The 19,784-nt window shown below is 29.2% G+C and overlaps 4 protein-coding genes across 5 annotated transcripts in view; 2 read left to right on the forward strand and 2 right to left on the reverse strand.

Moving 5' to 3' along the window:
• Positions 1-920, forward strand: part of LOC100161569 (dorsal-ventral patterning protein Sog) — a 34,237-nt gene extending 33,317 nt beyond the window's left edge. For both annotated transcript variants that reach the window (XM_001952699.5, XM_016806662.2), the window contains 2 exons: positions 62-382; positions 756-920. In XM_001952699.5, coding sequence (XP_001952734.2) covers positions 62-382; positions 756-866 — 432 coding nt within the window. In that variant the 3' untranslated portion in view covers positions 867-920. The remainder of the gene's footprint in view (positions 1-61; positions 383-755) is intronic.
• Positions 230-8,281, reverse strand: LOC100163634 (sister chromatid cohesion protein DCC1). Its single transcript, XM_008187589.3, has 9 exons — positions 7,935-8,281; positions 7,704-7,874; positions 6,061-6,220; positions 5,775-6,000; positions 5,490-5,687; positions 2,557-2,682; positions 1,757-1,934; positions 1,580-1,698; positions 230-886 (listed from the first exon to the last, which is right to left on the reverse strand). The coding sequence occupies exons 1-8, from the start codon at positions 7,952-7,954 to the stop codon at positions 1,584-1,586; spliced, it is 1,194 nt and encodes a 397-aa protein (XP_008185811.1). The 5' UTR covers positions 7,955-8,281; the 3' UTR covers positions 230-886; positions 1,580-1,583.
• Positions 8,282-10,896: 2,615 nt separating this feature from the next.
• LOC103310186 lies at positions 10,897-12,785 on the forward strand. The gene has a single exon (XM_008187588.3). The coding sequence runs from the start codon at positions 11,210-11,212 to the stop codon at positions 12,458-12,460; it is 1,251 nt and encodes a 416-aa protein (XP_008185810.1). The 5' UTR covers positions 10,897-11,209; the 3' UTR covers positions 12,461-12,785.
• LOC100167674 (NSFL1 cofactor p47) lies at positions 12,327-16,884 on the reverse strand. Its single transcript, XM_001952440.5, has 8 exons — positions 16,623-16,884; positions 16,379-16,548; positions 16,089-16,259; positions 15,902-16,014; positions 15,679-15,832; positions 14,295-14,444; positions 14,028-14,237; positions 12,327-12,806 (listed from the first exon to the last, which is right to left on the reverse strand). Exons 1-8 carry the CDS (start codon positions 16,728-16,730, stop codon positions 12,674-12,676), a joined length of 1,209 nt encoding a protein of 402 aa, XP_001952475.1. The 5' UTR covers positions 16,731-16,884; the 3' UTR covers positions 12,327-12,673.
• Between the last annotated feature and the right edge of the window lie 2,900 nt (positions 16,885-19,784).

A 19,784-nucleotide genomic window follows, 5' to 3' on the forward strand; every position in this document is an offset into this window, starting at 1 on the left:
ATATGTTTAAAAAAAATGAATTTTAATGATTTTATTCATTTAAATTATAAATATTGTCTAGAATACATCTTTAAAAATAAAGTGCCAACGAATGGACTGTCCACCATTGGAATGTGACCAAAGAGTGGCTATCAGGCCCACAAAACGTTCCTGTTGTAAGGTTTGTCCATCCACATTGCAAACTACTTCTAAACCGACAGGCCCACTCGTTCAACTAGCCCAGGGCGACCAACAAGTCAATGGAGAGAGTGGTTCAGATTTAGAAATACTAACTAATGGTGGTTGCAGTTATCCTGTTGGAGGACCATATGAGAATGGTCAAGAATGGCATCCTAAGATATACTCACACGGTGAAGTCAAGTGCATCAATTGTAAATGCAAAGTATGTGTTAAAAAATTGTATTACTTAATGTTATTATGCATTTAAAAATCTAAAATAGTATATTTATTACAAAATCTCAAAAATGATTGTTCAGATTACATATTTTAGATTGCCAATAACTATATTATAATATTATTGTTTGTTTATATAACAAATTGCTATATTAAATTACTTATTACTATACTATATTTATATGTTTATAAATTATACAGATTATTTTAGTATAACAAATCATTATAAACACATTAATCAACATAATTGTATTCTATTTAACTGTAATGTGTTTACCTAAATTAAATTAATACTGTCCCTGTATTTCAGTTTTGAATAAAACTATGTTTCACTTCAGTATTTAATGATAATTTTTTTTCAGGATGGAAAAGTGAGATGTGACCGTAAAAAATGTCCAAAGTGGTCTTCGTGCTCAGATCCTTGTTGCAAATCTGTTTGTCGAAGACACAAACGTCAACTATTTAAATATTAAATATAAACAACACATTGTTCCTGAATAAAAAAAAAAAAAAATTAAGTGTAATAGGTGCAGAATAATTACAAACTTTTATATACAATAACGATGAGACTCCTCGTCAAATGAGCAGTCTTAGACTTATGATAATTAATATATTATTATTGTTTACCGAAATCCATAGACTGATATACATAATATATATTATTTTTCTTTTAATGGGTAGCTGATATTATGTAATTGTCAGTATTAATTTAAGAATTTTGAATGTAATTGAAAACATTTAAAAATATTAACTTACTGTAATATTGTAAATATGTATTTTTTTTTTAATTTTAAATAATAAAATTGTTGGCTGTCGTGATAGGTAATTTTTGTTCTCTTATTGAATTTTAGTAAGTCAAAAACATATTAATATTTTATTAAAAACTTGTTTTTGTTTTTAAATGTACATTTTTTTTTATACATATATAGATATATCTTAAAATTAATATTTATTTACATTATATTGTTTTACTTTAGACAGAATTTTTTATAAGTTTAATTTAATGCATGTATATTATATACAGTGTTATTGCTATATCAATCTGAAATTTTAAAATGAATTTATTAAGACACCGAAAAATTCATATGAACATTATGTTACCATGGCAACAATAAATTTATTTTAAAAAGATTATTTTTCTATTATACAATATGAATAATATATTAATTGATTTATTTCTTTTTACCTGATCACATTATTGAACTATATCTTGAACAATAAAACCGCACTCCGTCCGCATCAGTAGTAGCTCTGGTATACTTAGCTAACAGGGTATTTACATTCAATTTATCAGTAGACAATTTCCTACAAAAACACTATTTTAAATACCATTGAAACGGTCAGGTTATTATTTTAATAATACTCAAGAAATGGTTGTATTTCATTGAATGTCCATTTATTTCTGACTTGAAATAAGTGAACAATTCTTTCCAATATATCGTCTGGCAAGTCTTGTTCATTGAAATAACAAATTGTCTGTGGATGACTGGATTGATCAACAAGAACTGTACCGTCCAATTGTTTTAAATTTGTAATCATTCCTGGAGAAACGCACAATTTCAGGTAATGTGTCATATTATAATAACAATAAGGGGATCGGTGGCAGACTGTGATCTTAGCCGAAATATACCAATCAGGGGCGGACTGGCCCAGGGTGCTATACACTAAGTAGCACCCCAGGCCCCCGTTTGTATTTATGATCCGGGCCCCCGATTACCACAGTCGGTACCTATACGGTATAATACTGGTATAATACGGTATTATACAAAATAAAAAAACATATTTCAACATCTCTACAAATAAACAACATGTTATTCTTAATTTTTTTTTTATATTTACTTATAAAACTAAGGGCTCTTTCCTAATTTAGGTAGGTTTGAAAAAAAATTACGGGCCCCTAATTAATTTTGCACCCCGGGCCAAAAATAACCAGTCCGCCCCTGATACCAATCTTTATTCCATCATACTGATCAACCTAGTAATGCGATAATATTTTTTACAACTGATTTGAATTCAATATTATGTCTACTTGAGATCAGTCAGTCCACTTACTACGCACACATTTACAAAACCCGCATGCATATTGCCTATTTTGATGAACTCCTTAAAAACTGTCCACCACATATCCCCTTAAATATACAGTATTACAAATTATAAGTTTACCTTCTGGAACACTTCCTTGCCAGGCTGTCTTAAAATCAGTTAAATTAAATTTGTCACATGGACGTAAAAGTCCGACAGCCATAAATCTACACACTTTGTCTTCAATTAGTGATCTGTGTGTTTGGCCTATAAAAATACAATACATTTAATTAATATACAAACGAATATATCAATTATTTCTCGCAACCAAGTACATATTTTCAAATCTAGAATAACATTTATCATTTTTTAAATATCAGAAAAAATAAAATGATTAATTTTAAATAAAAATATAAAATAATTTGAATACCATAATGAATTAAAATGGACAACTTTTTTTATACTATCAATTTATTATTTATTTAAAAATGTTACATTATATTGTATTAAAAGTAATAATTTCTAAATATGCATTACATTTATTGAATTTATCTTACTTGGGGCTGTTCTTACAATGTCCGGTAAAGTGTATGTTACGCTAATCGATTGATAACAGATTTTATGACTGGAAGAATTCAGCTGGGTGAAATGTTGGTAAACTTTAACCGGACATTGTAAGAAGGCCCTTAGTTATTTAATGAAATTTAAAATAGAATGCTTTAAATTTATAAAAAAAAAAATGATAGCCACAAAACTTTTTAAGGCCTCTGCAAATGTGTCATTTTTAAGGAGTTGTGTTTAGGCAATTATTTCGTTTTTGCGATTACTGATCTTCTTAGTATGTGTAGTAAATGATCATTAGTGTGTGTATACTCCCCTACCATCACCCGCATCAATTTACAATACATTATTATTTCTTATCTGGTTTGTGGTCGCACGCACGCACATGCACAAGTCATATAATGTCTAGATCAAAATATTCAAAACCAGTTTATGGACGTGAAATAGCTGTCGCACTGACAAAAATTAAGGTACTTCTAGTGGTTCGATCTAAAAAATGTAAAGATGTTTGTATTGGTAAACAAGTTTACTTTGCATCGGTCGGAGCACTTCTTCAATTTTAGCAAATTCTTGATGAGAATAAATATTTTACATTTTATAAATTTATAAATTTTTAGTATTGAATATATTCAAAAATATAAAAAATATGCTCCAACCGATGCAAAGTAGACTAGTTGACCAATTAAAACATCTTTACATTTTAGATTCTAAGTGGAACGATAAATGTATTGTTTTTACAATGATGTGTGTTTTTTTATTTTTTTATTTTTGTGTCTGTCATCATGGTTTGGGGCAGTAAAAATACTTTGATTTTCTTCAACAGTATCTTGTTTGATGGGGAAGTGAATCTAGTTGGTGCATTCGGGAGGTCAAAATTTGAAATTTCCAATAGTTTTCAAAAGCGCCATGAAAACAAAAGAAAAATTAAGGAAAAACGGGAATTTTTACACAGTATCTGTTTTCGAGAAAATTGATTTTGGTTTTTTTTGTAACTTTAAAACAAATGACTGTAGATACATGAAATTTCCACTGGTTGTTTATATTTCCATTTTCTATACATGATACAATTTTCAAAATATTTTGATTTGTTTTGAACTATTTAGGGACATTTTCAGTTTCCAATATTATTAGTTTTTTTTTTTCTATGAATGTCAATAAAACTTTATTTGTTGAGTAAAAATACTTGAAAATTTAATACAAGGCTTCTTTTATATTGTTACAATGACATTTGAAAAATATTAAAAATCCTTAGTCACAGTTTTTTTTTATTAGCATTTTAAGTTCAAAAATTGACAAAATATGTAAAAATTACGAATAATCGCAAATTATTTTGTGTTAAGAATTCGCAAAAATTTTTCTTTTTAAATCTAAGATTTGAAAATGTAATACAAGATTCCTCATAATATTGTCTACCTTTATCAAAAAAAAAAATGTCTACAAGAAAGTCAAATTAAATTTTTATGAGCGTTTGAAATTCATATTTTTACAACATTTGATATTCGCTCGATTTTTCATGTGACAATATTCTTATTTTATTGTTATTAAAAAACGAATGACTGTAGATATTTGAAAATAAGTTGACTCTTTTTGAGCTGTTTACGGACATTCTCAGTTTTCAATTTGTTTAGTTTTTTTTTCTATAAATATCAATAAAGTTTTATCTGTTGGGTCGAAAAGTGTAAAAATTTAATGCAAGGCTCCTGATATATTGTTACAATAGCAGTTAAACAATATTAAAAATACATAGGCGCAATTTTTTTTTATAAGCATTTAAAGATCGAATTTCGACAAAATTTATCAAATTTAAAATTTAATAACTATTTCGTAGTTAAAAATCTATAAAATGTTCAACTTTTATATCTAAGGATTGAAATATTAAAACAAGATTCCACGTAAGTAGTTAATTATGTTACCAAAGAATCTAAAAAATACATAAGCACAGTTTATTTTTATACTCATTTTAAGTTCAAATTTAGACGAAATTACATATAAAAAACCTAGAATAACTATTTTAGTTTTTTTGTTGTGATTGTATTATTATAATATTATTCGTGGGTACTTGAAACTTCTAAAGTATATTATCATATATCTATGATAGTATCACGGTTTGTTGCTGATGTATAACGCGTTATACGTACCTAACGGATATTGTCATATGATTAATTTGGAATTTATTATAGATGCCTATTATAGGTCGATTTTTTTTTTTAATACCATAGGTATAAGTATAATATACCTTATACCCAGATTCAGTCTCCGCTCAGAATCGTTTTTCTTATACAATGATATTCTATCATTGAATTCAAATTTAATACCATCCATTATACAGTGACCCACTTGTAACCTACTATACAGCAGAGCAACATCTACTTGCCCACCTTTTTTAAATTGAATCACTATGAGTACTTTAATTTTTGTCAGTTGCTAAGGTCGTTTTGATGAAAAAATAATAAGGTTTGCAGATGCCTTAATAACTTTTTAAATGTAAAACGTTCTATAATTAATAAACTTACTTAAATTTGATGATACACACCAAGTACTATATTGATCAATAATATGTTGTAGTATTACCGGAGGCAATAATTCACCAAGAATATTGAGAGTTTCATCCATAGGTATAGTATTATAAGGCCATGACTGTTCATCAATCAAATTTAATAAAAATGATAAAGCTCTACATTCATATTCAAAATCTAGTACTCTCCAATTACCTGGGATAAATAAAGATTAAAATGAATGATTCAAAGTTCAGCATAGATTTTTTATCACTATTGAATTTTTATATTTATTTAAATTACCATCAATTTGGAATGCACCCATTTCTTTAAGAGCATCTTTTAGTTCATTATCACTGGCTTGTATTTTGGCCGATAAATGCTCAAATGTATACATTTCACTGGTTGCCAATACTTCTTTTTCAAGTTCTGATCCTTTGTAACTACAATTTTTTAGTAAATGTCTCAATTTCGTAAGACGTGGTTTACAAGGTTTCACTTCTAAGTATGTATGGAATATACCAACTACCTGCAGTAATTAATTTATAAATAATTATCATAATATTCCCAGCTTTATAAAGTAAATTACTTTTCTGCTAGTAAGTTCCATGTTGTTGAACTCTTCATCTGGAAATGTTAATTCAGGAAGTAATAAAATTGAATTTGATGTTTCAGCTTCTTTAACATCATAGGTCTTAGTCTTAGTACACAATACAGCAGATTCTTTATGATCTCCTTTGAATACCACACTATAATATTAAAAAAATAAATTATATGAAAAGGAAGTATCTATAGAATAGTTCCAAGTAGAGCTGTTAAACAATTAATAACATTTCAAAAGGATATTAAGGTTTGACTTATAAATTATGGTAGTATATAATAAAAAATGTGTAAGGATAAAGAACAATTATTTAGATAACTATGTGCATAGGCACAAATAGGGGAGGGGGGTTGGAGGATTAGCCCCCCAAAACGAATGATTTCACTACTATAATTTAAAAGTACCATAAGAGTATCAAGTATAGACCTGAGCTATAGACAGATCCCCCTCCCGAATTTCAAATACTATTTACGCTTATGACTATTTACCAATAAGTTGTAATACTAACCTAATATTACACTAAAATAAGACTCAATAAGTAGATTATTTGTAAAAATGATAGTATTAAGAATTTTATGAGGTTTTGATTCAAATTAATCCATTACAAATTTAAAGGTAAGCAGATAAGTGGATGTTGCTCTGCTGTACAGTCGCTTACATATGGGTCACTGTATAATGAATTGTATTAAATTAGAATTCAATAATATTATATCATTGTATACGAAAAACGATTCTGAGCAGGGATGGTTTGTCAGTCTGGATATTTTATATTTTACTATAGCCTGTAAGTTAAATTAATATTATAAATCACAACAAAATAACTAAAATCTTTTTTTTTTATATTTATTTTTATTCGTTTCTATGGTGATATTATCAACAAAGCGTTAGAAATTAAAATCCCATTTATAGTGGTTTTTTGTAATTTGTCGGTGGTTTTTCCCATGGCATTAAATAACTATTAAAAAAAATCGAAAAATGACCTCTCTAAAGTACCATCTTGATCCAATTTGCTAAAAGATAAGATACGTTGAAATTGAAGCACTCCTTCTAGTAGACATTTTCTAAACAGGATAAAAAAATTAAATAAACACCATTGTAAAACCACTAGATCCCTCACTCTGCTCAGAATCTAAATTAAGTAAATTTGGGAATTATGAATTTAGGTACCTTATCAATAATTTTTTACAATACCTGTCCAATTTTTTAAAATGTTGTTTAGAAAGTCCCAGTTTTAAGTAAAATGATTATAGTATTCAATTTTGGGTACAAATTAGTTATTAGTACCTTTTTTTCCCCCAGTTCAAAAACCGGGAAAGGGTGAGAACTATATATTTCAATACTGCCACCTAGTCTCGTAACGTTAGTTATAACTAATAACTAATAACTAATAACTTATTAGTACCTATGTTAATGATAATGTTGAAATGGGCGGAAATCCTTGGACAAGAACTTTCTAACTGATAATTTGAGTTATTTTATTTAACAGCAAAAATACAATTATCCGTTGTTCTAAAACTGTTTTAACGCCATCAAATGAACATACTATATATTATACGTATTGATAATTATTATTAGCAATAATAGACAAATAAACAAATAATTAATGAATATTAATTTATATCAAATCATACGTTTGACCACATTTAAGATCTGCCAGTATGTGTTCATCCAACTGCAACAATTTGTAGTTTTCAAACTTCTCTCCAAAATAAATAGGTTGTACATTTGGTTTAAGATCGTTTTCAGAAAGTTTTGCGTGCTCTATGACTTTTTTTACATCTTCAGCTGTCCTTACATAGTTACTGACAAAAGGAATACATAATTTATAAACCAGTTAAATTAATGTAATATATAGTACTTACCCAATTTCGTTTTGAGACATCTTTTCAAAGAATATAATTCAATATTAATTTAGTTACTAGGTACTAATACTAGGTTAATAGGTACTTATTTGTTATGACTTAATAATGTTAATACATATTCGTGAAAAAATGTAATTTATACTTTTAACTCAGTTGTAAGCTGTAGAATGTAATGCAGATCGTAATCCTGATTCCGTAATACATTCAATAGATATTCATGATTTCCATAATATAATCCATTGTTATATCATGATGATTAATTCATAATAATATTGTTTTAATGATAAATTAATACATTTGAGAACAATCAACAATGTGATAAATGATAATGTATTGAGATCACAAAATAGCGGGAAATTAAATCACATTGCTATCAACGACTATCACGATTTAAGATAATGTCGTGGCGACGGGGCATAGAGGCGCCGTATCGATAAATATTGAGGCGACCAATGCCTCCTTTTACAGTGTGACCATTTTCAGTGAAACAAATTATGTATAACATTGACCGTGCCCAGTCACCAGCCGGCCGGGGCCGGTGACCACCAGGCACCAATACAATGTTGTTGATGAGCACTGCGATCTAGCGGATTAATTGTCGTAGACTGCCTCTTTATTCGGGTCAATGACCGACGGTTTGGCTTCAAACTAATAAGGGCCCGTTTTACAATCATAGTTTAAACCTCGGTTACGCTTGAACCACTGATTTTACCGGCCGAATTCGGTGGTTTAACCGGAGTTCAACTATTGTAATACGGGCCCTAACACTATCAATTATATACAACGGCGCCTCTATATTACTCTATGCGACGGGGCCACGGTTGTAGATGGACACTTTTGATTGAAAATATTACCACAGTTCTATAGTCACCAGAGCGCGCTTCCTGTCCTGTGTATTCATCACGATTTAAGATAATATCTTACTATCTTAAATCGTGGTATTCATACAGTTAAATGCAAAATTAAGAATTAAAATTCTATTTTTTTTAGATTCTGAGTGAAACGAATAAACGATGAATGTATTGATTTTACAATGATGTGTGTTTTTTTTTAATTTTTTAATTGCTTTAATTTTTTTATTTATGTGTCTGTCATCACCTTTTAGGACAGTAAAAATGCTTAGATTTTCTTCAACAGTACCTTTTCTATAATAGGAAAGTGAATCTAGTTCGTACTTTGGGGGGTCAAAAGTAAAATTTTTCCAGTAGTTTTCAAAAGCGCCGTGAAAAACAAAACAAAAATTAAGGAAAAACGGAAATTTTTACGCAAAATCGATTTTCGAGAAAATTGATTTTAGTTTTTGGTGCAACTCTTAAACAAATGGCCGTAGGTACATGAAATTTTGACTGAATGTTTATACTAGCATTTTCTATACACCATTCTATACACCTTTCCAAATATTTTGACTTATTTTGAGCTCTTTACGGACATTTTCAGTTTCCATTTTTTTTAGTTTTTTTTTCTATAAATATCAATAAAATTTTATTTGTTGGTTAAAAAAGCTTGAAAATTTAATAGAAGGCTCCTAGTATATTGTTTCAAAGGTATAGATGAAAAAAATTAATAATCCATAATCACAATTTTTTTATAAGCATCTAAAGTTCAAATATTGATAAAATACGTAAAATTGACGAAAATTTGCAAAATTTTGAGTTAAGAATTCGTAAAAATTTTTCTTTTTAAATCTAAGATTTTAAAATGTAATACAAAATTCCTCATAAGTTTGTCTACCTTTATCGAAAAAAAAGATGTCTACAAGAAACTCAAATTAAATTTTTATGAGCGTTTGAAATTCATATTTTTACAACATTTGATATTCACTCGATTTCTCATGTAACGATTTCTTTATTTTGTTGTAATTAAAAAACGAATGACTATGTAAATACTTGAAAATTTCACTGAATGTTTATATTAGCATTTTCTTTTTACGATAAAATTTTGAAAATAATTTGACTCTTTTTGAGCTGTTTACGGACATGTCAGTTTTACATTTTTTTAGTTTTTTTTTCTATAAATATCAATCAAGTTTTATCTGTTGGGGCTGTTGGGCTAAAAAGTGTAAACATTTTATACAATGCTCCTGATATATTATTACAATAGCAGTTAAAAAATATTAAAAATACATAGGCGCAATTTTTTTTTATAAGCATTTAAAGATCGAATTTCGACAAAATTTATCAAATTTAAAATTGAATAACTATTTCGTAGTTAAAAAACTATAAAATGTTCAACTTTTATATCTAAGGATTGAAAATTTAAAACAAGATTCCACGTAAGTAGTTAATTCTGTAACTAAAATATCTAAAAAATACATAAGCACAGTTTATTTTTTTAGTAATTTTAAGCTCTAATTTGGACGAAATTACATATTAAAAAACCTGGAATAGGTAACTAATTTAGTTGTTTTGTTGTGATTGTATAATATTATTCGTAAGTCCATAAGCACAGAATAAATTAAATTCTGTGATCATGGTTATTAGCTATGAAACCAAGGTGGTTTATCCACCTTGTATGAAAGTATGAACCTTGAACTTGATCTGTGATTGATTATTGAACGAACTACGGAGTCAGTCGTTACCATCATAGGGGCCAGGGGGTATTATAATTCAGTACTTAATTGACACATTCTGACTTCAGATGCATAGGCGCAATTTCAACTTTTGATTTGGGGGGGTTGAATATATTAAAGGCAAGCAGACCATTACAATATAGCATTTTAAAATTGTATGTCCTATGTTTTTTTTGGGGTAGGGGGGCTACGGCAAAGTTTGGGGGGCTTTAACCCCCTCAATTTGCACCTATGTTCAGATGGTATATTCAAATTTCGAGTCATTATGATGCTATCATTAATTGACATGATAACTGATAAGCCAATAACAATTGGGTTACAAATTACAATCACTGAATCACGGACTACAATCAAGTCCGTGCCCCGTAGTTACAATTTGCAATTAATGTTCAAATAATTTTTTTTTTATAATTAACTACTGATCTCGACTCTTGAGACGCAAAGTATTATCAATTATGTAAATAATAATTAACAGTAATATTGTTGTTATTTTCTAAGCTTTTTAAAATAGATATATTATCAGTTTTGACTATTTTGTCCTATTGTTAATCTGTTGATAGAATAGATAATATAACAAATAACAATTTACAACTTTATCGATAATTTTATTTATATTGCCGTTCGCAATTTCGCATTACCTAATTATATTTGATGAAAACGAATCGGCAATAGGTTATTTGTAATTACCTAAGGGATTGTGGAAACGATGAGAAAATACCAACAGTTGCTGTTGGTGCTCGTGTCTTTTGTCAGTGTCTTTTCGCTGTTGTTGTACAGGTATGAATACATGCAACTTTTGAACGTCTTAGAAGTGCTCAACTTTTTTGGCTACACAGCCGACAACATGACGAACTGTGTTCTGCTAGAGGACAAGTTCTATGTGGATCTAGAAAACGACAATTTGTTAGCGAAACCACCTGTTTCATGGATTAAACGCGATCAGTACTATGCATACTCTGCATTCTGGTCCGCCCAACAACAGTCTGTTCATTTGCTGATTTTGGGCCCAAGATCGGCGTTCTCTGGTTACGCATGCCGTGTGTGGTTTAAAATGGCAGATCAGTTTATTTCCAAGCCGGCAAAACTTTCTTATAGCATTAGAACTAATAATCATAATCCAAATTTTCATCAATATGAGGTTCATTGCAAGCCTGACGACTTTCCTGTCAACACTGAACCATATGGAGTTTTGCTGGGAAGAGAAAATTCGTTAAAACTGTTCATACCAATTGAAGTTCAAAAAGAATCTCACGTCAAAGACGATCTGATTATGTGTATTGCACCAGATTATTCTGGCATTCCTGACACACATCTTGTAGAATTCATTGCATTTCATACATTGTTAGGTGTTCGTCATTTTATAGCATACGATATTGGCATTCACTACAAAGTTCTTCAATTTTTACGTTCAATTGCTGGCCACAGAGACTTATACAAAACTTTTTCTACACTATCTTGGCAGTTCCCTACGACAGATCTACAATTAGAAAGGTCAATTTTACAAAAAGATTGTATTCAAAGAACACAAGGTCTTGCTAAACATAGTATTTTATTATCATGGGATCAGTACTTGGCATTAAACAAGGATGAACTTAATTCTTTAAAGAATGACATTAACTATACATTTCAAATAAAGAAATGTTGTAATAATCGGCAGCTAAAAAAATCCTGGCCCATGGCTATGAAGAAAACAATATGTGAAAAGACTAACGAGACAATAAATACTATCATTGATGATCAAACAATGAAATACCAACCGCCTACAAAAATGGGATCAATACATAGGTTGGAAGAAATATGTGAAAAAATAAGTGGTAAAGATGACAAAAGTATGGCTAAGTATTTAATAAATTTTGTAAATAGTAAACTGTTGAGGTTATGGAAATCTCAATTAAAATTTTCCATTACTCATGCAACAAATAACAATATGATTAATCTGTATAAAAATTATTCTTGAATTTATTTTCGAGTGTAACATTTAAAAAGGAATTATATGCATATATTTTTTTAAAGGATATTTTATACAAAATCAAATAAATATTACTATTTTTAAATAATTAAAGTAATGTGCTGTCTTATTTTTAAATTTCAGCTTCCAAAAAACATTATAAAATAATGTAAATATATAAATTAATAAAAACAAAAAAAAACCAAGTAAAACTAAAATAATTCAACCAATACGTTGGAAAATTACAGTGTTCAACAATCCAGCTTCTGACAATGTTTGATCATTATTGTCTAATGTTTTTGGAGGGTATGATGACTGCAATTTAAATGGTGTAGAAGCAAAGCTAGCTCTTGCACTGATATAAATTGTAGTTAAGAAAAATATTCAATAAATCAAGATTAATTTCTAATAAAATATTATTGACTTAATTTAAAATTATTTAATATTTCCACAACACATAATATCTACAAAAATAATATAATATATATGTATATTATATTGATAATAATAAGTACTATTGAAAATAAAAAGCAGGTAAATGGATGTCGCTCTGCTATAAAGTAGATTAAAAGTGGGTCATTGTATAATGGTTGTATTAGACTTGAATTCAATGATATAATATCATTGTATAAGAAAAACGATTCTGAGCGGAGACGGTTTGTCAGTCTGGATATTTTATATTTTGTTATTATTTATTTTATCATGTAAGTTGAATTAATATTAAAATATTATAATTTTTTATTTGTTTCTATGGTGATAAACAAAGCGTTAGTAATTAAAATGCCATTTTTAGCGTTTTTTTCGTAATTTTCCGGTGGTTTTTCCCGTGGCATTAAATAACTATTAAGAAAATCGAAAAATGACCTCTCTAAAGTACCATCTTGATCCAATTTGCTTAAAGATAAGGTACTATATGTTGAAATCGAAACACTCCTTCTGGAAGAAATTTTGTATACAGAATATAAAAATAAAAAAAAAAAAAATAAACACCATTGTAAAAACAATAGCTTCCTCGCTCCGTTCAGAATCTAAAAACTAGGGATGGATTAAACTAAAATTGTATTTAAACTTTCAGACTTTGAAAAATATAATTAGAAGTAAAATAAAATAGTAAGTTGTTTACTTCAATAAAAAAGTAACCTGCTATCGCATTCCAACATGTGAACATGATTTTGCACAAACTATGATACTCGTAGACAATGTAGTATGTTAGATTGTTATAAAGGTTTCTTAGAAATTTAGTGTCTAATATTTATTTGGTCTACTTTATCATTTTGCAATATAGAATAGGCATAATAGAAGTATAATAAGTACATTTTTCAATAAAATAAAATAATTAGTTAATTTATTATTTTGTAATTGTTGTGGAATTTTACTTATAGATAATTGTTTAAAAATTTGAAACTTAAATTAAATCTCAAACATTTTGTGGATTCGAGAACCCATCCCTAAAAATAACACACTGTAAATCTACACAACAAGAATTTACTTACGACATCCGGATCATTATACGTGTGCAATAATTTGGTTTATTAATGATTAATACCTTTCAAATAATTTTAATTAAAAAGGATACGCTATGATGTAACGGCGAATATCTCCAATAGTATGACTATGGTTAAATGTGGCTACAATTCTTGTACCATCTACTAATCTTATCTGTAATGGAGTGGTAGGAGCGTCTGGTGTTAAAGGAACTACGGCTCGAGCGTTAACTTCATTTGCAACGCCACTGTCTGAAGTAACTTCTTTTGGGACTTCAATACCAACAACATCTGGTGCAGGGCTACAAACTCATATTTGTTAAGATGCGTATTTAATTTAATATAATTTTTAAAATTACCTTCCCAACAAATTTCCAGATCCTCCAAAAATTTTTTTTTTTGGTTTAGATGGTACATATTCTTCATATCTATGATCTTCAACACTAACATGAAGTTCATCTTCACTAGATACATTTGCCTCTTTCAAAAGTAATGGTGGAATCTCCTCTCTAAAATAGAAGAGCATAACAATCAATAATGAATTTATTTATTCAAAAACGTATGAAGTATGATGTTAAACATTGATAGTTATAGATTATATTAACTATGATTAAAAACTATCTCAACACCTTAGTTTTCAAATAATGTACCTACTCAATATATATAACTAAAAATGTAAGTATTATCAGAAACTAAAACATTAAAATGTCAATAAAATAGACAATAGACACTAAGGGCCGTTATTACAATGTCCTGCTAAATTATATTTATCTGTCAGTTAGGCTAGCGTGCAGTTAAGCGTAGCAGGGACTTTAGTGGCGAGTTTAAAACAAACCATTATTACAATGGTACCGCTAGTACTAACCATCAGTTTAATAATTCTAAACGTAACGAATATTTTCATTGGCTCATAATGAAGCAGCTGTTAATTGTTATGCGATAACCGATAATGATTAATGAAATGTTTTGTGATATTTATAATAATTATCTATAACTATAACCATTGATATTATTTTTTGGTTTTCCGTTCTGTACAAGTGCAAGACGCAATTGCCAATTACTATTATTTTACTTTGAAATTTTGAATTTTTTTCCTTCGAAAAATTAATTAAAAATGAATAAAGAAAAAAGAGAAAGGCAAGCGAATTTCACATTGTCGGAAGAAAAGTTATTGGTGGAACTTATTTTAAAATATGGTTTGGAAATACGAAATCTGTATATGAATTCATCATCTCCTAAAATATTATAATAGTTTGGCCTATCTTTATATTGCTGTGGTCTTCTACGGCCAACATTATTAACATCATCAATAAATCCAATCAAATTATTTAAATTATTCATTTTAAGTTAAATATTTTATTGTCAAAAAAATAAAAAGAACACAGCGTCACAGCACAGTTGTAGAAAATACAGCAGAAAATGAGTTGCAGAATAGATCTAACTGATAAAAAAAAAACAGCACAACAAATTCGCAAAGTACCTGTAAAAATATAAATATCCAATGCGTATACTCTATGGATTCTTCCCGCTAGCTACTTTAACGGGCAGTAAAGCTTTCCGCTTATAAAGTGACCGCTATCTCGTAGTTAGCGGTAACATTTTACGTAACGGTACATTGTAATAATGGAATATTAAAAAGCAGCCGCTAAATGTGTCCGCTACGTTAGCGCACACCTTAGCAGGACATTGTAATAACGGCCCTAAATTGTTTAGGTAAAATATTTTTAACATTAAATTACTAACCCTCTAGCTACTAGAAGTAGAAATTCTCTATTCTCTGGACGATCGATGCTGTGCAATTCACCATCATTGATAGTGAATCCTTCTTTCCATACCTTTAAAACAACTTCTTCTTGATTAGATGAACGTTTTGTAGTAGCATTAGGAGATGGAATGACTAAAATCAAAATACTTAAATATAAAACACTAATTTATAAGTAGTACAACTTAATTGTATTCAACAGACCTTCAGTGTCATTTTCAGTTTGGCCTAATTTATAACCTGTACCAAAGAAATTTGATGCACCACTGTCGTGTGTAGAGCTACTACTGCCACTGGGTGCCGAAGTACTAGCATACCTAAATAGATTTAGTATTTATATAGTTAATTTCAATATGCACTAAAATCTCAAACTCAAGAACAATTGTTTTACTTCTGTGCCGTTTGAAACATATCAGTGATAACATCAGCATTGTTGCGTGGAGGCCCAATTACTTGTTGACCACTTGTGATTGATCCCCCAGCATAGAACCTCTGACCTTCTTCATCATCACTGTCTTTATCTTCAGATTCAGCATTCTTCAAACTACTGAAAGTCATTATTCTAAAACCAAATAAAGATATTTATTGTAAGAATAGAAGTTTATCAACAGTATTCCAAATTTAGTAATGGATAATAATAATATGTCTACCAATAGATTCAGAAGAATCAAATTTAATTACCTAGATTGTGGTTGCCATTTTTTCGGTTTTGCTACTGGTTTATAACTTGATATGCTCGCTATTGGCACATCCCTATTCGAAGCAGCTGGAGGTCTCGATGAGGACTGTCCAGCATTACCGCTCGGAGGTTCGTCGTCAGTACCTTCGTCATAGAAGCTGGCCAATGCAGCCTAAAAATACACAATAAAATAATTAATATTATGAACAACAACACGAAGTACAACTTTTATTATTTTCTCTTTACATCCATACTCCAGGCGGCCGATTCTAAATAAAATTTTGCTCTTTCCAAATCTACATTAGTTATGCCAGCAAATTCGTTGACCTTGTTGCTTTGCTCTGACTCGCTCATTGTGTTATTAGACTTAGGCAGTTACAAAAATATACTATAAAGGAAATCGTGCGGCGGTACAACTGAAATACAATTTTAATATTTACATGTATTATATTTATTAACAAAAGTCAATAATCCAAACTTAGTTTGATTATCTCATACCCACAAAAAGCGCTTGTAATCAATTTTTTTTTTGTTTTTCAATTTAAAACCTTGATGTAACCTAAAATATTTGATCAGTGTAGCCAGAAAAATAGAAACACAACTACCTTTTGCTCCACATTTTTTATTCCAAATCAACTTATTCTATTGATATTATTTTCCAAATTGTACCCTTGTTCCTATATTTACATTCGTTATTTTGTTCCAATACAATATGTTAATTGTTGAAATAAATTTGTTCCAATGGTGAATGGATATTTTTTCCATAAAATAATTCATCCGATTATATAGTTTCGGTTTCACACTTTCACATATTATACATTTGTTCCAATGAACGTTAGTCTATAACTTAATTGTTTCTTGGGATCACGATGTAGAGAAGATATGAGTAGATCTTCTCTACATCGTGCTCGGGATTTATTTTTACAAAATATTTGGAATTTGGAACAAATGTTCATTAACATATAATGCGATTTGCGTATTTGTACTATTATATTATATTGTACTTCGATCTTATGATCCGTTGCAATTTAAGAATAAAATAAATAAATAAAATAAAATAATGTCTTGTAGTAAAGATAAGATAAATGAGCGGAAAAACATTTGAACTGCATTTTTTATTTATGCATAACCCTTACACTTTCAACTTATAACTCATATAGGTTAAGATATTAAGGTATAACTGTTTAACGTATTAAGATGTTATATTATGCTTATAGCTGTATGTAGTGGTATTAAAGTTTAACCGTCGCATCAGGATTTCACCAAAATGTTTCCCCCCTAAAAATAACTATGTCCCACAATTTGATAAAATACATAAAACAAAAATTAAAAGTGGTTGTACACGCTGCGTGTGGCAGTCAAGTAGCGTTGCGCGCAAGCGCATAACGTAAAATCACAAATTTTGGAGGGCTATAATTTCTAAAATAATAGTTTCTGGTAAAAACAATTTAAACCATCGTTTTAAATAAAAAAACAACAAGTCTTTTAAAAAAAAAAAACATTTGAAAATCATGAGGGTGTTGGTAAAGTGCATATTATTTTGTTCCCTACTTTATGATTCTAATTTATAGATAATCAATACATTTACAACCAAAAACTATATGGTTATGACTTATGATAACTCTGCAGGGGATGCCATGGCATATTCACGGCATCCCCCCTGAGCACGCCTATGATGGTGTCCTCTAAAGTCTTAAGAGAATATTATGAACTGTTATAAAAACTTTAAGCATAATAGTACAGACGTATAGGTACAGTATTGAATTTAAATATTTGATAAATTGTTAGTTAAACTTATTTTTTTTATGTTTTTAAGAAAATTCATACAGGCTTTTGAAATTAAGAGGGGGTAGAGTCACACTAAAATGTCGATACTAATTAACGATTTTTTTAAGTAGTCCTCTTACATTTTATAATATATATTAAAAGGTTAGATAAATAAATAATTATAAAATATATCGTGGGGGGGGATATAACATATGCTCAGCACTATCAAAACAACTCACCTCAAGTTTCTGAATGAGGCATGGGGGCATTTTAGACTTGGCCGCAATGTAGATACCACTATACTATGATTCGCTGTCTTTTTAGAGAAGCCTCTTTCTTTTTTCAGAGTTCTCTTCTCCCCATCACCCACCTAAATCATAAGTGAGTACATTCGATAATGATGTTTTATGCTTCATTTAGAAACTGATCAAGTGTTAAACAATACAAATAAAATAGGAGTCTTGATCTTTAATGTAGGAGTGCAGTGAGGTTATGAATTAAAAAATAGCAGACTTGGCCACAATATATATTTCACTACTTTATAGGCCGACTTTTTTGGGAGGGAGTTTAGAACTTGGCCTTTTTTTACCGTTAGGTTTTTGTTGGGGATATCATTTAATTTTGCGGGCTTCGGCATCGTGGACGGCGTGTTATTATTATTATTATTTTTTTTTTATATGTCGTAAATTTTCTCTTGTTACTTGTAAGACCGTTTGGGTTTCTGTTAGGGAGCTGAGAAATTGGACTCTTGAGGGTTGTCAATACCAGACAAAGATAGCCAAGTCCGATCTTTTATTTTTCGTTGTCGAGACTTTTTATATAGAATACTGAATAGTTGTTAAGTCTGGCCTATACAAAGTTCTTAGACGGTCGTGGCTTTTTCGGTAACTCCCTCTTTGGATTATACAAAATAATGATAATTCAGTGATAATAATTCCATTCAATTCATAAGAGTACGTCATTTTTCATCAATGTTTTCTTATGACGTTATCACGTAAAATTATCGTTCGTAAACCGACGAATACTATTAAAATATACTGTATTTGAATAATTATATTATATTTTGTATTTGAATAAGATAAATTTACGAAAATTTTATTATGTTTTAAAAATATATATATAACTAAGTCAACTACAAACAATTTCTTATTACCATATTGCAACGCTTTTTGAAAGTAAACGTTTATGCATGCTAAGCGCGCCACTTCATGCGTTTGAAAATACTCTGGAGCGGAATTAATTTTGAAAAAAATTTAATTTTTAGATTTTTCCCTTTAGTTACACTGTAAAACCTACCTTTGTGCCAAATTTCACGTTTTTACTCATACGGGAAGTATCTCATAATTTTGATGATCAGTGAATGAGCGAGTCAGTAACAATATTGCAAATTTTTAATCCTTCCATTTTGAAATGACACAATATTAAGGGCTCATTTTCTTACAGCGTCCTATGCTATTCGAGATTAATCTGTGTTTTAAATTTCAAAAGTTTACCTTTAGAGGAAGCAGATATATATGGGTTAGAAAAACTGGGCGAATTGGTTCGTGTAAAAATACACATTGCTGGAACTTGGCCGGGTGCACTGCCGTGTGCTCAGATATTAATTCAACTTATAGGCTACAATAAATAATATAATAACAA

This window comes from Acyrthosiphon pisum, chromosome A1 (genome assembly GCF_005508785.2).
Source record: "Acyrthosiphon pisum isolate AL4f chromosome A1, pea_aphid_22Mar2018_4r6ur, whole genome shotgun sequence".
Lineage (NCBI taxonomy): Eukaryota > Metazoa > Arthropoda > Insecta > Hemiptera > Aphididae > Acyrthosiphon > Acyrthosiphon pisum.

Excerpts from the sequence above, each read along its gene's own strand:
- LOC100163634 (XM_008187589.3), bottom strand. The coding sequence starts at position 7,954 with ATGTCTCAAAACGAAATTGG. Across the intron at positions 5,688-5,774 it reads GGGTGCATTCCAAATTGATG|GTAATTGGAGAGTACTAGAT; the intron begins GTAATTTAAATA and ends TATTTATCCCAG. Across the intron at positions 2,683-5,489 it reads GTGTGTATCATCAAATTTAA|GCCAAACACACAGATCACTA; the intron begins GTAAGTTTATTA and ends GTATTTTTATAG.
- LOC103310186 (XM_008187588.3), top strand. The coding sequence starts at position 11,210 with ATGAGAAAATACCAACAGTTGCTGTTGGTGCTCGTGTCTTTTGTCAGT.
- LOC100167674 (XM_001952440.5), bottom strand. The coding sequence starts at position 16,730 with ATGAGCGAGTCAGAGCAAAGCAACAAGGTCAACGAATTTGCTGGCATA. Across the intron at positions 16,549-16,622 it reads CGGCCGCCTGGAGTATGGAT|GCTGCATTGGCCAGCTTCTA; the intron begins GTAAAGAGAAAA and ends GTGTATTTTTAG. Across the intron at positions 16,260-16,378 it reads AAATGGCAACCACAATCTAG|AATAATGACTTTCAGTAGTT; the intron begins GTAATTAAATTT and ends ATTTGGTTTTAG.